General features: G+C 43.7%; 1 protein-coding gene across 1 annotated transcript in view; it reads left to right on the forward strand.

Moving 5' to 3' along the window:
• The first annotated feature begins 2,164 nt into the window (after nucleotides 1–2,164).
• EMB2083 (AAA-type ATPase family protein) overlaps nucleotides 2,165–19,625 on the forward strand; it is a 56,974-nt gene continuing 39,513 nt past the window's right edge. The window contains exons 1-9 of the mRNA XM_086818012.1: nucleotides 2,165–2,213; nucleotides 2,717–4,618; nucleotides 4,873–5,045; nucleotides 5,164–5,265; nucleotides 5,356–5,520; nucleotides 5,604–5,744; nucleotides 5,863–6,021; nucleotides 6,163–6,248; nucleotides 19,393–19,471. Of these exons, the coding sequence (XP_086674138.1) occupies nucleotides 3,097–4,618; nucleotides 4,873–5,045; nucleotides 5,164–5,265; nucleotides 5,356–5,520; nucleotides 5,604–5,744; nucleotides 5,863–6,021; nucleotides 6,163–6,248; nucleotides 19,393–19,471 (2,427 nt within the window). The 5' untranslated portion in view covers nucleotides 2,165–2,213; nucleotides 2,717–3,096. The remainder of the gene's footprint in view (nucleotides 2,214–2,716; nucleotides 4,619–4,872; nucleotides 5,046–5,163; nucleotides 5,266–5,355; nucleotides 5,521–5,603; nucleotides 5,745–5,862; nucleotides 6,022–6,162; nucleotides 6,249–19,392; nucleotides 19,472–19,625) is intronic.

Raw genomic sequence — 19,625 nt, forward strand, 5'->3', positions numbered from 1 at the left:
GGCTTTAGAATGAGCTCGTTTTGCTGCTCCTAAGCTTTTTGTATTGCATGGGACTAAGAGAGCTAGCTCTGATGATGGTGTGGCTACTGATGGCTAGAGAGAGAGAGAGAGAGAGAGAGAGATGGCAAGGTGGTGAGAGTGAAGTGTGCAAGACTCAAAATGATCAATTTTTGTGTTAATAACAAGTACATGATTTTGTAGTCTCTCCTCTTAAGCAACATCATTTTGATGTGGTGCATAAGGAGTTTTACCATAGCAACAAAGTGCTGAAAATGAGAAAATACCTCTAACTTTTCCTTCACAGGGTAGGACCTAGCGTACTTATTGTAGTCATCATTTTCAACCATAGTAACAAAGTGTCCTCAATGAGAAAATACCTCTAATTTTTCCTTTATAGGGAAGACCAACCATACTTGCTGTAGTCCCAATAAACGTAACAAAGTATAAGTTTCCTCTCCCAAAGAAGTAGTCCTCATCATTGTTGAGCTACAATTTGTGATTAGCTCTATCGTTGCATTCTTTAGGAAAGGTTGGCGAGAAAGTTTACCAATGATACAAACATATCTTGGTGGTGGATCAAGTCGAGGAAGATCCTTTAACATCCCATGTTTATGCAAAAGCATTAAACCACCAAATAGAAGTGTGGCCAAACCTAGCATGCCACAACTAGGCATCTTTCATTGCATTAGAAGTGTCTATGCCAGACAAGCAACATCACATTTGTCATACATGTCCAATTTGTATAAACCATCAAGTGGTTAAAGATCTAGTAATACAATCTATTTTTCATGTTCTCTATCTCACGGATAATACATTTATCATTTGCAAATTCAACATTAAGACTCCTCCTTACTAGAGTGGGCATAAAAAATATATTCTTTTGAACCCTGGAATAAAAAGTACATTTTGAAGACAAAGATTCTTACCACTAATAGTAGTGAGAACAATCTCACCAATACCTTTGATGGGGTAAGAAGCATTGTTGGCATACGTAACAATGAGACTACCTTATGCAATCCCATATATTTGAGAAAAGTTCTTTGAGAAGTTATGTGTTTAGAAGCACCATTGTCAAGAAACCAGAGATATCTACACTGAGACATGCATCCTATTTAGGATTACAACTGCAAACAACCATTAGTGAGAAGTCTTTATGGACAACAACAACAATTGCAGAGTCCTCTTTCTTTAAATTTTGATTGTCACCGTAATTGCTTTAACTCTTGTTGGATTCCTTTTTATTCCTTTTCTTATTTTAAAGTTTGAAGCAATTTTCAATTGCATGGTTGGCTTCTTGCAATACTTGAAAGTCATCTTCTTTGGCCTTTTGGAATCACCCTTAGCCTCAAAACTTTTGTTAAAAATTATTCTTCCACTGAAATTTATTGCCCTTATTCTTGGATGTGAGAGCTTGATCACTATGGGACTTCAGGCTAGGTGTGTTGGTCCCGACCCCTGTTAAGGAGTAGCAGGAGCGATGCTACTCTCTTTGGTAGTAGTGAACAACATGAAAAAATAGAGATAAGTAAAAAACATAGCTCCCATGTAGGAGCAAAAAAATGTAGTTTGTAAAAAGCATGTGGAAAAAAGCATTTAAGGAAACACATCAACGTGCATTAAGGAAAAATGTGCAGTGTGAAGCATCACTCTAATAAAAACAATAGCATGCTCCTTTCTTTTTTTCTACATCGATATACGACCTCTAGCACCTCACCTATTGCCCCGCTGACTATGCCCCATGATGCCTTATTTATTAAAAGAAGAGAACGATCAAGAGTGGGAGCTTACGTAAAGTTAGAGCTCTGGTGTAGGGAGGAAAGAAAGCAAATAGCTTATGATGGTTGGATGATGTTTGGCATTAACGTGCGTGTGTGCGCTCTCTCTCTCTCTCTCTCTCTCTCTCTCTCTCTCTCTCTCTCTCCATCATGTAGTATTATCTTATGACAACGTAAGTTCAATGCTTCATCTTATGCAGTGTTGTAAAAATGACTCACTCTTTGCACTTTCAACACTGAAAGTGCTTCTTTGTTTTAGAGCTGCCATACCTTGTGTATGGCCCTTAAAAAAACAAAAATAGAAAACTCACTTCAACAGTTGGAGCATCCGCCTTATTCTTGATAAATAGTAAAGGACTAACGTTGCGAGGTGTCTTCTATATTCAATAGTTGGAGCATCCGCCTTATTCTTGATAAATAGTCACAAAATTATAATAGGTACACTTCTTATGCCATTCTTGTTCTCGTGTTGACAAGTAATTGGAATCAGTTTCTCTTATTGTAGTCTTAAGTCATTTCATAAAGTTGTCTTATTTCTACATAGTACTATTCATAATGAATCATCTACCTATTATTAGCATACGAATATATATTGATTAACAAAGACTTATGTGATTTTCAAACATATTTTATTGACTAGACTAACTAACTCATTACTCAATAAGCACATTAACATGTTGTCAAATTTGTGTATATCTGTGTGTACATTTTAAACGTACACACGAGTCCACATGCATAGTTGCTTAAGCATTCTAATACTATTGCATTCTTAATTCTAGTCATCTAACACCTTCACTAGCAAACATGCATTCTCGCTCTCTCTTTCTTTTATTAAGTCATAAATTCTTTCTTTTATTTTATTAAATCATTAACCCATTTTTCTTTTTTTTAAAAAAAAATCTTTAAATAAAAAGCAATTCTCTAACTCCACATCACCAAAGACACTCTCCCACGTGTTCAGAGGCGAAACGAAGAGAATGGATAAAGTGCAGTGCAGTATGCACAGAAGGGCTTCGTCGGCGACGCCGAGGGTTTTAGGTAAGGTCTCGACCCTGGAAGAGACAGCGACATGGGCCTTCCCTGTTATCTCTATGCCGGACAGTGCCAGATTTCCTTCGCATCTTAGTTTGGTCGGTTAATTGAAAAAATCTCATAGCACAGAATGTGCGTCGGTTGCTGCACTTATTTGGTCATGGGCCTTGCAGTTGGCATTTGATACCATGGCCTCCTGACAACAGCTTTTTCCATAATCCTCTCACAGAGATTAGGGTTAGGGTTTGGGTCGGGGTAGGGACCATTGCCATTGCCACCACTTGATGCCATGGATTGTAGGATATCCCCAGCAAGGCCGCCCCTTTTTTCCTCTAGAAGCCTGTCACAGGGATTAGGGTTAGGGTTAGGGACCAACGTCAGTGTAAGGATCCCTCGCAAACCTGCTCAGCTCGCGTTGTGTATCCGGAGTGCTCTGCAGGAAGAAGAAGGGAAGAAGCATGTGCAGGTTCTCAACACCACCACAGTGTTCAAAGTTGCAGGGGTTGCTGCCACCATTGCAGCTCTGATATTCACCTTACCTACCACAGGTCCAAGGAAGGGGAAAGAGCATGAGAGAGCTCCAAGAAAAGAAAGTGAGAAATTGAAGGATTCTGAAACCAGCAAGAAGCGAAGCAAAACTACAACAAAAATCATGCCGATGCCATTGGAAGAGAGGTTCCAATGGACTCAGGGTCTCCCTCTGGTGAAGGAGAAGATCGCCTACACCGATGTCCTTGATTTGCATCAAGAGGGGAAAGTGAAGCACATCATAAAACATCCGCTTCCTGCTCTGAAAAACAGGCCACAGGTTGTTTTTGTTGTATTAAATGATGATAGAGTGGTGAGGGCCATGCTTCCTTCATTAGACAGAGATCAGCGGTTCTGGAGCTCTTGGAAGGAGATGAAGCTAGAGTCGTCTGTCATGAATGCGTTCACGCCTCCGCCGCCCGTGCCGGAGGCTCCATGGGATGGGATGAATTTACCTTTCTGGAGCCAGGCGGACACCAAAACTACGAAGAAGGAACAGCCGAAACAGCAGAAGAGAAAACAGGGACCCGCTCCAAGGGTGCAGAAGTCTGCCGCCAATGCACGAATTGAACAGCTGGAAAAAGCCCGTAAGGACTTAGAGAGGGCGCGGACAACTCGAGATGCACAGCTAAAGAATCAGAGGCTGCAACAAATTCAAGCTGAGAAAGATGAGAAAACCAGGGCTTTGCAGCAGAAAGAGTGGGAGGAGAAGAAGAAGAAGCTGGCGGAGGCCAAGCAGGCCAAGTCAGAAAAACTGGTGCAACAGCAGCTAGCTGCCCGTACGTGGGATAACTTCTGGTACTCGGCTTCTCGCAGTGAGGGTTTTCGGTTTGTGTTGGGATTATTCTTTTTCTGGCTATTTTATCAGACAGTTGTTCTTGGAGTGAAGAAAAGGCGCAAGGATTATGAAGACCGCTTGAAGATCGAGAAAGCCGAGGAGGAAGAACGCAAGAAGATGGAGGATTGGGAGGATGAATTGGACACTGCAGAGGCCGCCACCACCACAGAAGCTTGGAAAACAGATGGAGCAAGTGATGAAGAGAAGAAAAGGAAGGAGGAAGCGGAAAAGAACCCTCAAGTTCAGATGGGTTTGCGTTTTATGCGCTCGGGTGCACGAGTGCGACGCGCGAGAGGAAAGCGGCCTCCGAGATACCTTGACCTTGGTGCTGATGTGAAGTTCGAAGATGTGGCTGGCTTGGGGGATATAAGGAAGGAGCTGGAGGAGATTGTGGATTTCTTCACTTACAAGGAGAAATACCTGAGAAGGGGGAGCAAGATTCCATGTAAGTTATGAGCCCCTTCACCAGTGTGGACAATGCATGACTGAGTATGAGAGAAGAAAGGGAATGGGGTGGGGAGGGGGTGGGTGGGGTGCTTTTGTTTATCAATAGATGAGAAGGGTATTGGATGAGCTGTAGGTGTTGTAGTATTCATCCATTTTTGAATGGAAGGCCTGAGTTTCATTGAATTGTGTCTGGTTTTTTGTTTTGAACATTATGGCTAAGATTATCTGTTTTAAAATGCATCGGAATGCTAGCTGGTATTCTTCTTTGTGGAGAGCCTGGGACTGGGAAGACCTTGCTGGCAAAGGCAGTTGCTGGAGAAGCTGGGGTGAATTTTTTTTCAATTTCGGCATCTCAATTCGTTGAGATTTATGTTGGAGTGGGTGCGTCACGAGTGCGGGCTCTTTATCAAGAAGCTAGAGAAAATGTAGGTTAACCTCCTCAAGACTTTTGATTAATGCATTCATTATGCAAATATTATACTCAAATCAAGGCTGCTTGACTCGAACTTATTATTATTATTATTTTTTGGCAATTCTGGTCAGGCACCTGCAGTAGTGTTTATAGACGAGCTAGATGCTGTTGGTCGACAACGCGGCTTGATTGGTGGATCGGGCGGTCAGGAGCGGGATGCAACACTAAATCAGGTCAGCCGCAACATGCATGCCTTGTTATTATGCTCTTTCAATGAGTTACAAGGACTGATGTTATCTACTCCAATGGTTTATTGTGTGCAGCTTCTCACATGCCTTGATGGGTTTGAAGGGAAGGGTGACGTGATCACCATTGCAGCTACAAACAGGGTGGACATCCTTGATTCAGCTCTTGTTAGACCTGGTAGATTTGATCGCAAAATCTATATTCCAAAGCCTGGTGCTAGAGGCCGCGCGGAGATATTGGGTGTAAGTTTCTTTGTCTCAAGCATGAGAGTCTTCCACTCTGTTGATCAAAGATGGTGTGGTTGAATTCCTGTTGCTTTTTGCAGGTTCATGCAAAAAACAAACCTATGGCAGATGATGTAGACTTCAATGCAGTTGCTGATGTGACAGATGGCATGGTTGGGGCTCAACTTGCTAATCTACTTGATGTTGCTGCATTAAACGTGCTCCGTGATGGGCGAACTGAGGTGTGCTTCTTGTATAGCTCTTTCCTGAAATTTTAATGCAGATCAAAAGGCATTGGAAATAAGCATGGTTACCTGGACTGTTTACTGTACGCTGGCAGCTAATCTAGCCTTTTCACAGATAACCACGGATGACTTACTAGATGCTGCCCAACTTGAGGAGGGTGGACATCCCGACCCTCGGCCTCGTAGTGAAGAGTTGTGGCATAAGATGGCATTAAATGAGGCTTCCATGGCTGTTGCAGCTGCTAATTTTCCTGATTTCAACAATATTCAGCTCGTATATACTGTCTTCTTAAAAAAAGCAGCTCTTTCTGGTTTATATATTTATCTGAAGTTGGAGTGTTTGTTTGAAATAATTAAGCAATCTTGGGAGGGATGCTAGTATTGTCCTCTTCACTGTCTCGTTTTTTTTGCACAGCTTACGATTATACCACGAATGGGAGAAGACAAAGGTGCAGTCCGTGTTCAGATGGACTACATAAAGTTTGAAATGTCTTCCCTCAGGTACATGAGGCTGTCACAATCAAATTCAAACCATAATCCACTTATGTTTGTTCTGCTGGTCTGTATGCACCACATAGATTTGTGTGCCAGTATGTTGTGGGACAAGCTTTGATCTTTTTTGTGATCTCGACTTCGGTCGAGAGTATGTTAAACAAGCATCTTTGCTGATTCTTGGCTGTCTTTTACAAGTTTCATCAAGTTGAGTTTGTAATACCACATGATGAATATGGTCTTCTTGCACATTGTCACATACATCAGCTCCATCAGTGGCATTGATAAGAGTTTGTAATCATGATGAATACGGCCTTATTCCACATTGTCACATGCATCAGTTCCAACTTCCAACAATTAGATGCATGGTCACGCTACAGCTACTAGTTAGGGGTAGGATTTAGCAGAGGAATCAGCCCAAGTTTTGAGCCCTAATCTAGAAAGGGATAGAGAGGCTATGAGAGTTTGAGGCAAAGCCCCAGAATGTGCAATAGTAGGCTTAATATCAGTTTGAATGCAACACACGATGACTTTAACAAATGCAAAAATAGTAACAACCCCTCTTTCCCCACTCTTTACATCCACATCATGGACCAGCTGTGTCAGTCAATCGACCAGCCGATCAGGCAGACATGCTGCTTGGGTATCTGCAGCCAACAGGCTAACTCTAGGAGATGGACGGCCAGCGCACATGGGGGCCTATAAAATAGTGTAAATAAGACCCTTTGCGCCTAGCCATAATGGTTGGATCTCTGCGTTCCAGTGAGCAAAGAGCACAAGAAATTGGAGTGCGAAGGAGCATTCTGGCAGCCAGCACAACAAGCTTCAGGATCTGGAAATCGGCAAGCAACTTGGGCTGAGTTCAACAGGGAATTGATCATCGTTGTACCTTGAAAAAAATATTTCATTCGTTGCAGGTTACCGTTGGGTTTTCTAGTGTGTAATTCGTGTTTTCTTGTCTTCCGTTGCACTTCTATCTCTATTAATGCAATCACAACACTTGGTGCTCTACAGTCAGTATAAGAGCCTGCAATACCTGCAAATTTTTCTCATCCAGCATTTGTGTGTGTGGCCTGCTTGACTAGGGTTATAGCAAAGGAATATTAGGGTTTGGGAAGAGTCCGCTTGGGTGATCTATGGTTTTTAACTTTTTGCATCATGGACGTAGAAGCATTGATGGCTGCATTCTCCTGCATGACAGCAAAGCAAGTGGTTATTATGACCCAACAAATGGTGTCACCAGCCGCTTGGACATTTCCTAGTATGAAAGGTGTCTGAAAGAGGTGTAGTGGACTCCAAGACGTCTAAATATTTGGAAAGTACAAGCTTTGAGAATGGGGGATTATCCAATACAAAAGATCTAGCACTTGAAGCTTGGTCTAGGCGCTCGAGATGGTTTCTTGGATGAAGAAATGGGCATTGGAGCTCAAGTGTCAAGTGGAAAGCATATATGGCAAGCTCCCGAGGATTTGGAAGAGATCTGACTTTCAAACATGGTTCTACATGGTGCGCATATACATCTTTAATAAGGGGGAATACAAAGGGTCACACTCCTAAAATCTACTAGGGTTACTATTTTTGGACAACCCCCAATAGAAATTCCGTTCGCATCATTAGGTCTGCAAGCTAGGCAAATGGGGGCTTGTTGAAGCACCTTTGATAGAATGTCTATGAGTTGAGATATTTTTAGAGATGAAGTTCATGCGTGGGAACCATCTCTTAAATTGGGACATGTGGCAAGATAGTGGACAAGTGGCCTCACACTTGTCACCTCAGCTCTACACTTGTTATTATAGCTTTTACTTGCCATTCTAGCTCATGAGAGCCCTAAATCTATAAATTGGAGGCCTCTCACTTCATTTGGGCAAGCTCTACTGCAAACTAGCCTCTACCATGTTGGCAACTCTTCTCTATTCTTGGTGGTTCTCTACTCCAAGGTTATGGCTCTCTACCATTGCTATAGGCTGTCCTAAGCTCTGCGTGGTATTCTTTCTGTGCTTGCCGCCCTTTTCTTTCTAGACGCTCGTGTGTGTGTGTGTGTGTCTTCTTGCTGTTCGCCTGTGCTCGCTGCCTTCTCTTTTTCAACTGAGTTTAGGCCGTCGCTTATGTGTATAGTTGTGTCTTCTTTCCTTCTCATCGTCGGTTCATGTCTTTTAATTTGCTTTGCCTTCTCTCCTCTTCTTAGTCGCTTCCGTTGCTTCCGCCTTCTCTTTAGGCTTTTGTGTGTGTGTGTGTGTGTGTGTGTGCGCTGCCTTGTGTGTTTGTGTGTGTGTTTTTCTTTCCCTTCCTTCATGCCGCAATCTATAGCTACTTATCATAGAAGGGATTCATTTGTTGAGCCCAAACGCAGACAATTACAACCTGACTTGCAGCCTTTTCGTTGTAACAATCCGGAACTGCAACAGTTATGTGACACTCTTGAGGAAGGATTTGCAGACATTTGACAAACATGGAATGCGCCTGTGCTAGATTTTTGTTTGAAAATCCCGTGTTATGTTCTCTTTGATCCTGTAACGAAATTGTCACAGAAAGCAGTAATTCTTTTTTTCCTTGGTAAAATGCCCATCGAAGGCAAATGTTGGTCAATGGATAAAAACCATGCTTGGGGGATGCTTCGTAGAAGGGGTTTACTCTGTAGCGGGAGGTTTTTATGAGGTGATTCTTACCGAATCCTAGTTCTCGTGCATCAAGAGCCTCTCTTTAAAGTGGTAGAGGGGCAGCAAACATGCAAGAAAAGTAGGCAAGCATCCGAAAGCTGAGTTTTCATGCATGTCCTATTGGAAGGTTGGCGATTTCGAGCTGTGATCTATGGCTAGAGCGTGCCTTGGATTATCCCATAAGTGGAAGCATGGGAAGTTTTAGCGCCATATATAGGGTGTGGTGGCACCTTGTCATAGTTATCACCTCCGGCCGGTGTTTTGGGAGGCAGCTCACCGGGAGATGGGAGCCCAGTGGAGGGATGCTGCAGTGCCCGTTGGGGGTGTTCGTGGTGCTCGATGGTGTTGCGTCTCCTATGTGCGTAATTCTTCCGCTGTGCATTCTGACATGGTATCAGAGCTCGGGCGGTGGTCCTGGGCGACCCCCTCGCGCCTCGGTGGCTTGCGGAGCTCAAATCGAGGGAGGGTTTTGGAAGGTTGGCGATTTTGAGCTTGTGATCTATGGCTAGAGCGTGCCTTGGATTATCCCATAAGTGGAAGCACGGGAAGTTGAAGCGCCATATATAGGGTGTGGTGGCACCTTGTCATAGTTATCTCCTCCGGCCGGTGTTTTGGGAGGGACGTTGGAGTGCTTGTTGGGGGTGTTCGTGGTGCTCGATGGTGTTGCATCTCCTACGTGCGTTAGTATTCCGCTGTGCATTCTGACATGTCCAAGTACCATCTGTTCTTTTGACTCTTGCAATGCATTGTTTTTGTTTGGAAGTATGCAAGCCTTTGAAAAAAGATTTTGACGGGCAATCTTTATCAAGTAATGGCTTCTATCTTGCCCCGTGTTTGCCATTTTTAAAGCTTACTTTCATCATTATGATGAAGGCAATTTTCAGCTTGTGTTATTAGCTGCTGTTCATCATTATTCAACTCTGTAAGCTGGCTAATTTCAGTGTACTCTTGTACTGCAATTTTGGCTTGTTCTACTTGTCTTCAATTCTCTCCCATATACCATCTGCCATAGTCTTGTATCTTAACTTGCATTCTCCGTACAAAACTGAACCAAGCAATATCTATATCCTCTTGCATATGTATGACAAGGGAAGGTGCAGCTATACGTACCAAATTAGTGAAATGAGTATGTGACAAATAACTGTTGTTAATCATAAGTAGCCTTCTGTGAGGTAATGGACAGTCATTGTTAGCCATGCCAACGTACAGACCAAGCCATGCTGGCAAATGATCAGAGAGGCGCAATGTGTGATCAATTCACATTTACATGTGTATGCATCATACTGAGCAGTATTAAGCAGATACCATCTGTGTAAGCGTGCCCAGTAATGCAAAACAACTTCATGATGAAAAGTATAACCCTTTGAATGTGGCATGAGTTGTGTCCACAAATCACATGCATCTAAAGAAGTCATTGTCTGAGTCCAATCTTGCTTTTCAGAACACATCATGTAAGAGCAGTGAGAGGTGTTATCATGAAAGTGTTAGCACATTCATCCCTAGTTTTTGCCCATATTTGGTGTCCCTTTTGGTCCCTTTTCATGGCCCTTGATTGTGGGCTGGCCATCCCTTTTATTATATATTTTTTTGGGATTTTTCCCACCCTGGATGTATTTTCCCGAGTCGGCCAGTTCATCATGTCCAGTCAGCTAGCCCCTCTTACCTATAAATAGGTGGGCTGGCCTCTCACTTTTTCATCTTGCCTAGTCTTTCTTTTGCTTCCTCACTTATGAGACACTTTCTGTCTCTTGCTTGGGACTGTATCATTTCAGTATATTTAGCGTAGTTGCTCCATATCTCTCTCTCTCTCTCTCTCTCTCTCTCTCTCTCTCTCTCTTGCACTCTCTGCTCAGCACACTCTAGTGCTTATTTGCTTCTGCTCTGTGCACTCATCCATGGTATCATTGCTCCTGGTTCAGCGATTCTCTCTGCTGCCCCAGATTGTACCCTATCTACAACCCCTTCACCTCTGCGTTTTTCTCAGATTTGCAGCCCTCTGGATGCTGCGTTTTCTGGACAATTGCTGCTGATTGCTTTCCCTTCACTTTGGCTTCATCGCTTACAGCGTGAAGGTACTTTTTTCATCAGCATTTTTTCCCTTCTCGGAGTTTGGAACTAGGCGATCTGTTTTTTCAAGACTGCAGCCCCTCTTTGGCTACGTTTTCCTCTCCAGTGGACATTCCCTTTTGCAAAGGGAGTCTTGTGGTGGTTCTGGCTTTGGTGGCAATCTTGGTACCTGTGGTGGACACTCCTTCCGAGATTGTGCATATTTCTGAGATTGAGCCCAAGCTTTTGTGATGGCTGCCTCGGCTACACTTCATATGTTCCTTGAGTCTACAAAGTTGGATGGTTCCAACTACACTTTGTGGAAGGTGAAGGTGAAATCAGCCTTGCGTGGCGTGGATCTTTGGATCTTACTTCCGGTGGTGACTCAAGCACAGATTGATATTTGGTAGGCAAATGATCGTCGTGTTTTCTCCTTTCTGATGTTGAATTGTCAAGATTCTGTTATCTCTCATGTGCGTACAACAGATGCTGCACATGAAGTTTGGAAGGCATTTGCAGATCTCTACGAGATTAAGTCTCCGGGTTGGATTTTGGCGTTGGAAAAGCAGCTTATGAACTTGTCAGTTTTTGCCTTTCCATCTTTATCTGCTTTCATCTCGAAGAAGAAAGATCTCCGGGACGAGCTTGCTGTTTGTGGCAAGGATATCTTTATAGAGGATATGGCTTTTCGGCTTCTCTCCAAGCTTCCAGAGAGGTTTGATGCTTATTTTTAGTCGCTTGTTTCTTCTTCTCGTCCTGTTCCAGTTACTTGGGAGGAAGTTCTCCTCTCCATTATGCAGATTGAGTCTCGCTTTGAGGAGTGGACTGGCACCTCTGGTGGTTCTAATGGAGCTTTGGCAGCACGAGATAAAGGGAAGAATCAACAAAAGAAAGGGAAAGGGGATTCTGACAAGAACTCCAAGGATAACGACAAGGATAAAGACAGAGACAAAAGCATATCTTCTAAAAACAAGGACATTGAGTGTCATTATTGTGGCAAGAAGGGTCATAAATCACCCCAATGTCACAAGAAGAAGCGGAATGAAGAACTCTTCCTCTACAGCGGTGTCTCAGACCAAGAAGGATGATGGTGTTCTTCTATTAGCAGGTACTCGTCATGTACTTGCTCTTGTGACTTCTCAGTCGCGGTCGTGGATTGTGGATAGTGGTGCTACTTCTCACATGACACCCCATCTAGATTGGTTCGAGGACTTCACTGCCAGGACAGGCGAGATCACTTTGGGTGATTCTTCTTCTGTGCCAGTGCATGTACATGGCACCGTCCCCATCTTCCGCTCCTCCGAGGACAAGAGGTGCTTCTCTGACGTTATGTACATTCCAGATTTGGCATTTAACCTTTTGTCAGTAAGTGCTCTTACAGCTCAGGGTGTGGAGGTGATCCTCTCTCGTTATGAGATTACCATTCGTGATAAGGTCATCCTTGGTTCAGAAAGAAGACCCAAGTATATCTAGAGAAGTCATCCACCATCACGAGCATGTACAGCGCCTTACTCAAAGACGCGGTACTCATAGGACCACATAAGTCTGCATGAACAAGAGCAAGTGATGTCGAAGATCTGTGTGTCGCCTCCTTCAGAAAGGCGGCTCGGTGTTGCTTCCCTTGTAGACAAGAGGAACAAATAGTAGATGGAGTCTTGATGGTCGGTAAACCCTCAACCAACCCATCCTTCGAAGCTCGTTGTAGAAGTTGATAGCTCAAATGGCCAAATCGAGCATGCCAAAGAGCTGAAGAAGAACCAGAAGAGAGCAAAGCGGTCAACTTGTACAAACCACTATCTTGGACTCCCTGCGTCAAGATGCTTCCAGTCGTCTTTTCAGCACTTTTGTGATTGGAGAGTTGAGGTGGAAAAAGAGACCGATTTCTCGGTCAAGGCTCTCAAGACTGACAGAGGGGGTAAGTTTACATCCTAGGAGTTTCAGCAATATTGCAGGACTCATGCATAGTCACATAGAAACGCGTTTCTGGGCTGAGAAACTCCGAAACCCCGAAATGCCAGAAACGTGTTTCAGAAACGGGGATTTTTTTTTTCATTTCTTAAAAAAAACAAATTGTCTTTTTTTAAAATTTTGTTAAGTGTTTTTTTAAAATGTTGGGCTCTCCCTCTCTCTTGCGTGCGGCCCAAACATCCTCTCTCTCTCTCTCTCTGCAATCACCTCCTCCTCCTCCTCCTCCTCTCTCTCCCAATTTCTCACAAATTCCCCAATATTCCCAATTCCCTAAATTCTCAATTGCGGAGTTTCTCATAAATCCCCAATTTCTCACAATTCCACAACTCCCCAATTGCCCAATTGTGACCACAATTGCCTAAGCTTTTACCATATTTTAAGTGCCTAGCTAGCAGTAGGTAGGCCTACAAATAATCCTACAAACTACAAGTTCTAAATCATTTTATTGTATTTATATAGAAAAAACTACGAAACCTCCGCGTTTCTTAGCCGAAAGACATAACGTTATGTCCCGAAACCTCAAAAACTCCGAAACGTCAAAAACCTCGAAACGTTTCTAGTGACTATGACTCATGGCATTCGGAGACATCTTAATACAACATATACTCCATCACAGAATGGACTTGCAAAGAGGAAGAATAGGACCATTATGGAGATGACCCGTGCTATGCTTGAGCATGCTTCAATACCTCGACGTTTTTGGGCTGAGGCGGCTTCCACTGCTGTCTACATTCAGAACAGGTCTCCTATTGCTACTCTTCCAGATAAAACTCCATACGAGGCTTTCCATGGTGAGAAGCCCTCTATTGTTCATTTCCGGGTATTTGGTTGTTCGGCGTATGTACATGTGCCTAAGGAGCATCCAAGTTGGACTCAAAGTCTTAACGCATGACTTTTCTCGGATACAGTTCTGTGTCCAAGGCATATCGTCTATATGATCAGCATGCCGGCAAAGTTGTTGTAAGCCGTGATGTGGTGTGCGACGAGACTCCTACATCTTCAGAGGCGGGTGGTGAGTTGTCAAAATATACAGCGGAAATGATAACCAAATCTGAGACCACAACAGCAAGTAGAGTGCAGAAAATAGACAGCACAAGAGAAGGAGAGAGATAGGCGTATAACTCTTCTCTATACACAAGATCCCGAGGAAAAACTGAATGAGTACAATGTAGCAGAGAAAATTACCACGACCCCTCCTGATGAAGTCGGCCAGCTCCTGGTACACATGAGCGCAGTCGGCCAGCATCAGAGGCTCTTGCCAACCGCAGCCACCCACATCATGGAAAAAATGGGAAAGTCTCAATCTCTAGCTGGTGTGAGGATGTGCGCATCTAACCAATAGCACACCGTACCCCATGAGAAAGATGAGTATCCATGTAGCTGGGTCTAATCACAAACCCATCCTCCATGAGCTGGAGAAGATGATCTCTATAGAAAGCCATCTTCGTACCAAGCTCGTTGTCGGCTGTATCCATGTCCTCCTAGTGTCCAGCTGAGTCAAGTCCTGCTTGGTAAGTCTGGTAATCTCTGACCGAGTGAGAGAGAGGGAGGGTGCATCCAGGGAGTACTGAAATGGAGGTAGCTTGTCCATACTAAAGCCATGCAGTTGGAACCAAGCTGTCATCTGTGCATACCAACATGATCCGTCTCCCTGTGATGCCAACTGTCGTGAAGACTCTAGGGCTAAGCGAGCATATCTGTCTCTAGGGAGAGCCCAAGTGCTATGTATAAAGGAGACTGATCCAATGAGTGCCTCTACTACCAATGGGGGGGCAGCCATCTCTGCACGGATAATATCATGTGGTACGGAGCTAATCATCCGGGAAATCATAGAAACCAAGGGCCTCTCCGTACATCTCCATCCATCAGTGCTACCATCTCGGCCGTGGTGATCCACTGAGGGTCCCCATATCTCCACTCCATACAGCATGGCTGAAGTGACCAAAGTGTCAAAGTGCGAGAGCTTTGTTCGAGGTTCCTGAAACTGAACTTGCGAACACATCCTCTCTAGTCTCCCCGATGCTGCATAAGCCCTGGTCAATCTGGTCTCCGCTGCTCTCCTCAAGGAAAATAGTGGGCCACTAAAAACCACATCTAGGTAAGTATATGCATCTGTATACTCCACTGTCTCCTGACCATATGTAAAGGTGGGTGCTGACCTCCTAACCCACTGTGCTGTGGTGTTAAACACCATCACCTTGGTTTTACCAAGACTAACAGACAATCCATTTTCCTTTGCAAACGTGTGCAATGCATCCAAATGACGCTGCACCCCCCCTGGAGAATCTGAGATCAACACAATATCATCATAATACAATAACAACGGAGTCCATGTCCTTGCTAGCTATGCTCCTCTGTCACCCTCCCGCTCTACATAGTCTGAAACCTCATCCACATACATCCCAAATAAGGTGGGAGAAAGGGGGCAGCCCTGTTTCACCCCAGTAGTGGAGTGAACCATCTCAGATATAGCCTAAGTAGTACGTACTTGCCCCACAACTGTCCTGTATAAAGCCATGATTCCCCAAATTAGCTCTGTGGGCACTCCCATCTCCTGTAGTCTGCGCATTAGTCTGGCTCTCGGTACTGTGTCAAAAGCTTTGCGGAAATCCACAAAGCAACAATAAATCCTCCTGCCATATGATCTGCCCTCCTCAATAATAGCTCTGAGTGTCAAGATATGGTCAAGAGTGGAGAAACCTCTCCTGAACCCTGCCTGCCCTGATGCACGTATGCCCTCTCTCTCTGCCCATCTACTCAACTCCTGCTCAACAATAGAGGCATATAATCTAGCCAATGTGTGACCAATCATGATGGTACGATAATTCCCAGGAAGCATGGGATCCCTTGACTTGAAGATAGGCACAATCGTGGACATATTCCAAGTGTCAGGAAAACCCTCACACATGGCTCGGTTAAACATCATAGCAATAAGCTCTGCAAGCATATCTCTGGCATGAATAAAGTGCTCTGCTACCAAACCATTTTATATGGCCCCTACAAGCAGTCGGCCTACTGTAGAGACAGCCGACAGCAGCTTGATGAAAACCCAACTAGCACAAGTACAGTCGGCCAGTAAAAGTGCAGTCGGCTAGATCAGTGCATACAGTCCTACAGTCGGCCAGCACACAGGGGTAGTCGACATGCACAGGACAGCCTCCCACAATAGAAAAAATAGGGAAAAATATGGAGAGGGGAAAAATGAGAAAACACCTAAATCGGGCGGGCACACCCACAATAGTGGCCCTAGTGTAAACATATAGACAGGAGATGACTGCTAACAGCAAGGGCTGGAGGAGTCCCTCCTCCTTCGCGTGAGTCAATTTCACCTTTTGGCAAATTGGACAATGTCTCAGACAAGTAAAGACACTATACCTCATGTATGGCCAAAAAAAATGCCATTTCTAGTGTCTCCAATGGAGAGTTCATTTCTTGTTGACTACCAATATTGGCGTCATACATATCATGGAGGAGCTGTGCGCGAAACGTTTTCAACGCACAGAGTTGGTCTTTCGTAGAAGAGCCACTTATCCTGTATGATAAAGGGACATGGTCTTGTGGCTTCCAATGCCTGTGTTCAGTGTGTGCCAAACTCCTTGTAGTGGGCATGTATTTGTGCTTCATCTCCGCTAGTTTTCGTTCCTCAACTAGGAGAAGTGTGGTATGGACAAATGAAACTTGCCCTTTTCTGCTGAGTGCATTAGCCATGGGCTGGCTTTGCCTGGAAGATACTCAATCATGTCACCAAAGTGTTGGAAAATCTTGCCTCGGCGGTGTTGGTGTTCACTCCGTTGTACACTAGGCATAGTCTGTAACGATTTACGTACTTGGTGATGATCAGTGCAAAAATGACAAAGTCGCGCCAAAGAACATCGCTTAAACTCGGATTACCAAAAACCATCACATAAACTTGATTACAAGATACCAATGCATCCAGCATGCACAAACTTGGTGTGACGTGCGTCGCAAAAGCAAAGAAGATTAACGCTAAGCAAAGAAGATTAACGCTAATCCTATGTTTAGCACAAAGACACAAAAGAGAAGGAGATATAGACCTAATCTACCATATATTGCTAAAACATGCTACATATACAATGATCTCGCTGATGTGAACCAAAGTAGAGAACCCCTCTGGGGTGCATACTGTCCTGCAACTGATCTATATAAAGCCATAATCTTACTGATTCACAGCTTCATGATGCATACCAAAAATCCCTGTAGCCCTCTACTTGCAATCTGACAAAAGAAGATCCTGCTGATCCACCACTGTGTCCTTGCTGCCTTGCAGACTCTTACAAATGGATTCTCTTGATCTTTGAATGATGATTTTAACGAATGCCTAATGATCCTATTTATATGGGAAAGGTAGAAATTCGTAATTGAGAGTTGGTTTTGCCTTTTTAGCTCACGGATCTCTGTCCACAAAGTCATATTGTGTTTATAGTGTGTCCAATTTGTGCGAGACCAACCATTGGGCTATGTCTTGGGCACTTTTGGGCATCGTTTGGGCTGCCCATACTGCTCAAATCGGACCATTTTTTGCCTCTTGTCTTACCCATATATTTGCTGATGAGGATAAGCATGTCCATGAGTATCGGGATTAACGGATGCACACGACATCCCCTCCTGCTAAGCTTGGAGCATTGGGGTACTCCATACACCTTTGCTCCGATTTTGTTCCGGTCCAATTGAAGACTCCACTTCATATCCACTGGCTCGATTCCCAAGCTCCTTGACTTGGTCTTCAAGTTCTCTAGCTCAGTCTTTGGATCTTTTGAATCACATGTAGTCTCTTCCTCCTCCTCACACGATTTGGATAGATTTTCTAGAAGCTCCTCTGAAATTGTTGGGCCGACCTTATCTTCCAAATAGGATTTGGAGAGATCCACCTCCTTTGGAACTATCGGGCTAACCTCATCCTCCTCCAAATAGGATTTGGAAAGATCCACCTACTCGATCTGCGGTTCTAGTTCTGGTTCTGCGGTCCCTGTCTAGTGGAGGATCTACAGCCCATTAATCATGCAATTAATGCCACAAGAATTCTCATGGGAACTTTCCCAACTCACAGGCACCCAGCCTAGTCGCTCCAATTCGTCAAGCCGCCTTTAGATCTACGCGAAATTGGGTCTGCAGTGGTGCCTTTTTTCTCTACATAAAAAATCAAAGCATTTACTTCAATTGACCTGCAAGGAGCTCACCCCGGGGGTTTTCAAGGCGTTGAATTCGATTATGGTGTCTATTATGCCCGAAATCGCCTCTCAGATTCAGCTCAGGACTGTGGTAGCAGCGCATTTATTCTGGTAAAATCAGTGGTTAATTAGGTCTTTTTTCTAATCTTTGATCACTTGAGGCATTCAATCCTACTAAGGGGAAGAGGTTTATGGAGTTATAACACTGATTTCATCCCTGAACACTTGTTGGCATTGCATTTTTTTCCCAAATCTGCAATTTCTTGCTAATCCTTGGTTAATCCAATGATTAACATCACTAATCTCAGCACTTGGCTGTTTGGAGCTATGTTTCCACACTGTAACTCATTGCTATTCAAGCTTAGAAACTCCTTGTAAGCTGAACATAAGCTTGCTTGAAGCTTTTGAGGCTCCAAGAAGGGTTATTTTTATGCAAAGGGGAAGGAGGTGAAAATTAGGTTTTTGTTTCAACAATGCCCTCCTCATGTGAGTCAAACAACAACAATTATCTCAAGGCCAAGAAGAAAATCAAGAAAAAACTCATAACAACCTCAAAACCATATTACTATGCACATGCTAAGGAATTTGGATTATCAGATTTTCTAGGTCATAACATGCATTTGTATGGTGAAGGTAATATCTAGTGAGTTGAGTTTGGGCAAATTCAGTTTGTAAAGGGTTAGACACTGTCTTATCAAAGTAAGACCTTCCCTCATGGCTACTCAAATCAAATTAGATAAATTTGAAGGAAATAACTTTCATACGTGGCAGACAGATAAAACTTTCCTTACTGAAGAAAGGTTTATGGGTATGTACTGCTATCCTAGTGCATACGTACGTGTGTATGTTTAGTGATGTCCTCCTTTCATGAAACATGGCTCTTAGTCATGTATAATCTCCAATCAACATGGAAAATGCATCTGAGGCCTTATGGTGCATTTGATAACCAATCACGTTCTAGTGTGGACTGTGGAGGTCAAGAGTTGTTGGGATTGGTGTTCACCAATCCTGGTGAGAACTTATTTTTTCTCAGATTGATTTCATGCGTATGCTGCACCCATAGATGCTGACATGCTAGGATGGGAATCGAATTTGGGTTCCTCATGTTACATGTTGGGACCCTAATCCATTGGAAAATGCATTTGGTTTCTTGGCTGCCTTAACAGAGTAAGGGCTTCATCAGTTTCCTGCTTGATATTTACATTATTTGTTCATGGACACCTAGTTTCTGAACCATTTTTGCAGCTAGGTTTTTTAATGCTTACTAAATTTGCTGGTTTTTTTTGTGCATAGCCGACAAGGGGTGATGGATTATATCACCTTACAATTGGCGCCACGTGCAGCTGATGAGATATGGTTTGGCGGTGAGCAGGTTAGTCGATTCAACCAGCTTGTGAGGGATTAAACATCATGCTGTAGAAATGAATTTTAAGTTTATCACTTGTAGGGGATATTATGTTGCTCCGTGCTAAGTGGATAACCTTGAAAATAGAATGGAATGTTTCGCCACCCAACGCTAACATGTG

The sequence above is a fragment of the Cibotium barometz genome, chromosome 24, assembly GCF_041138505.1.
Source record: "Cibotium barometz isolate CiBa-2024 chromosome 24, ASM4113850v1, whole genome shotgun sequence".
Classification (NCBI taxonomy): domain Eukaryota; kingdom Viridiplantae; phylum Streptophyta; class Polypodiopsida; order Cyatheales; family Cibotiaceae; genus Cibotium; species Cibotium barometz.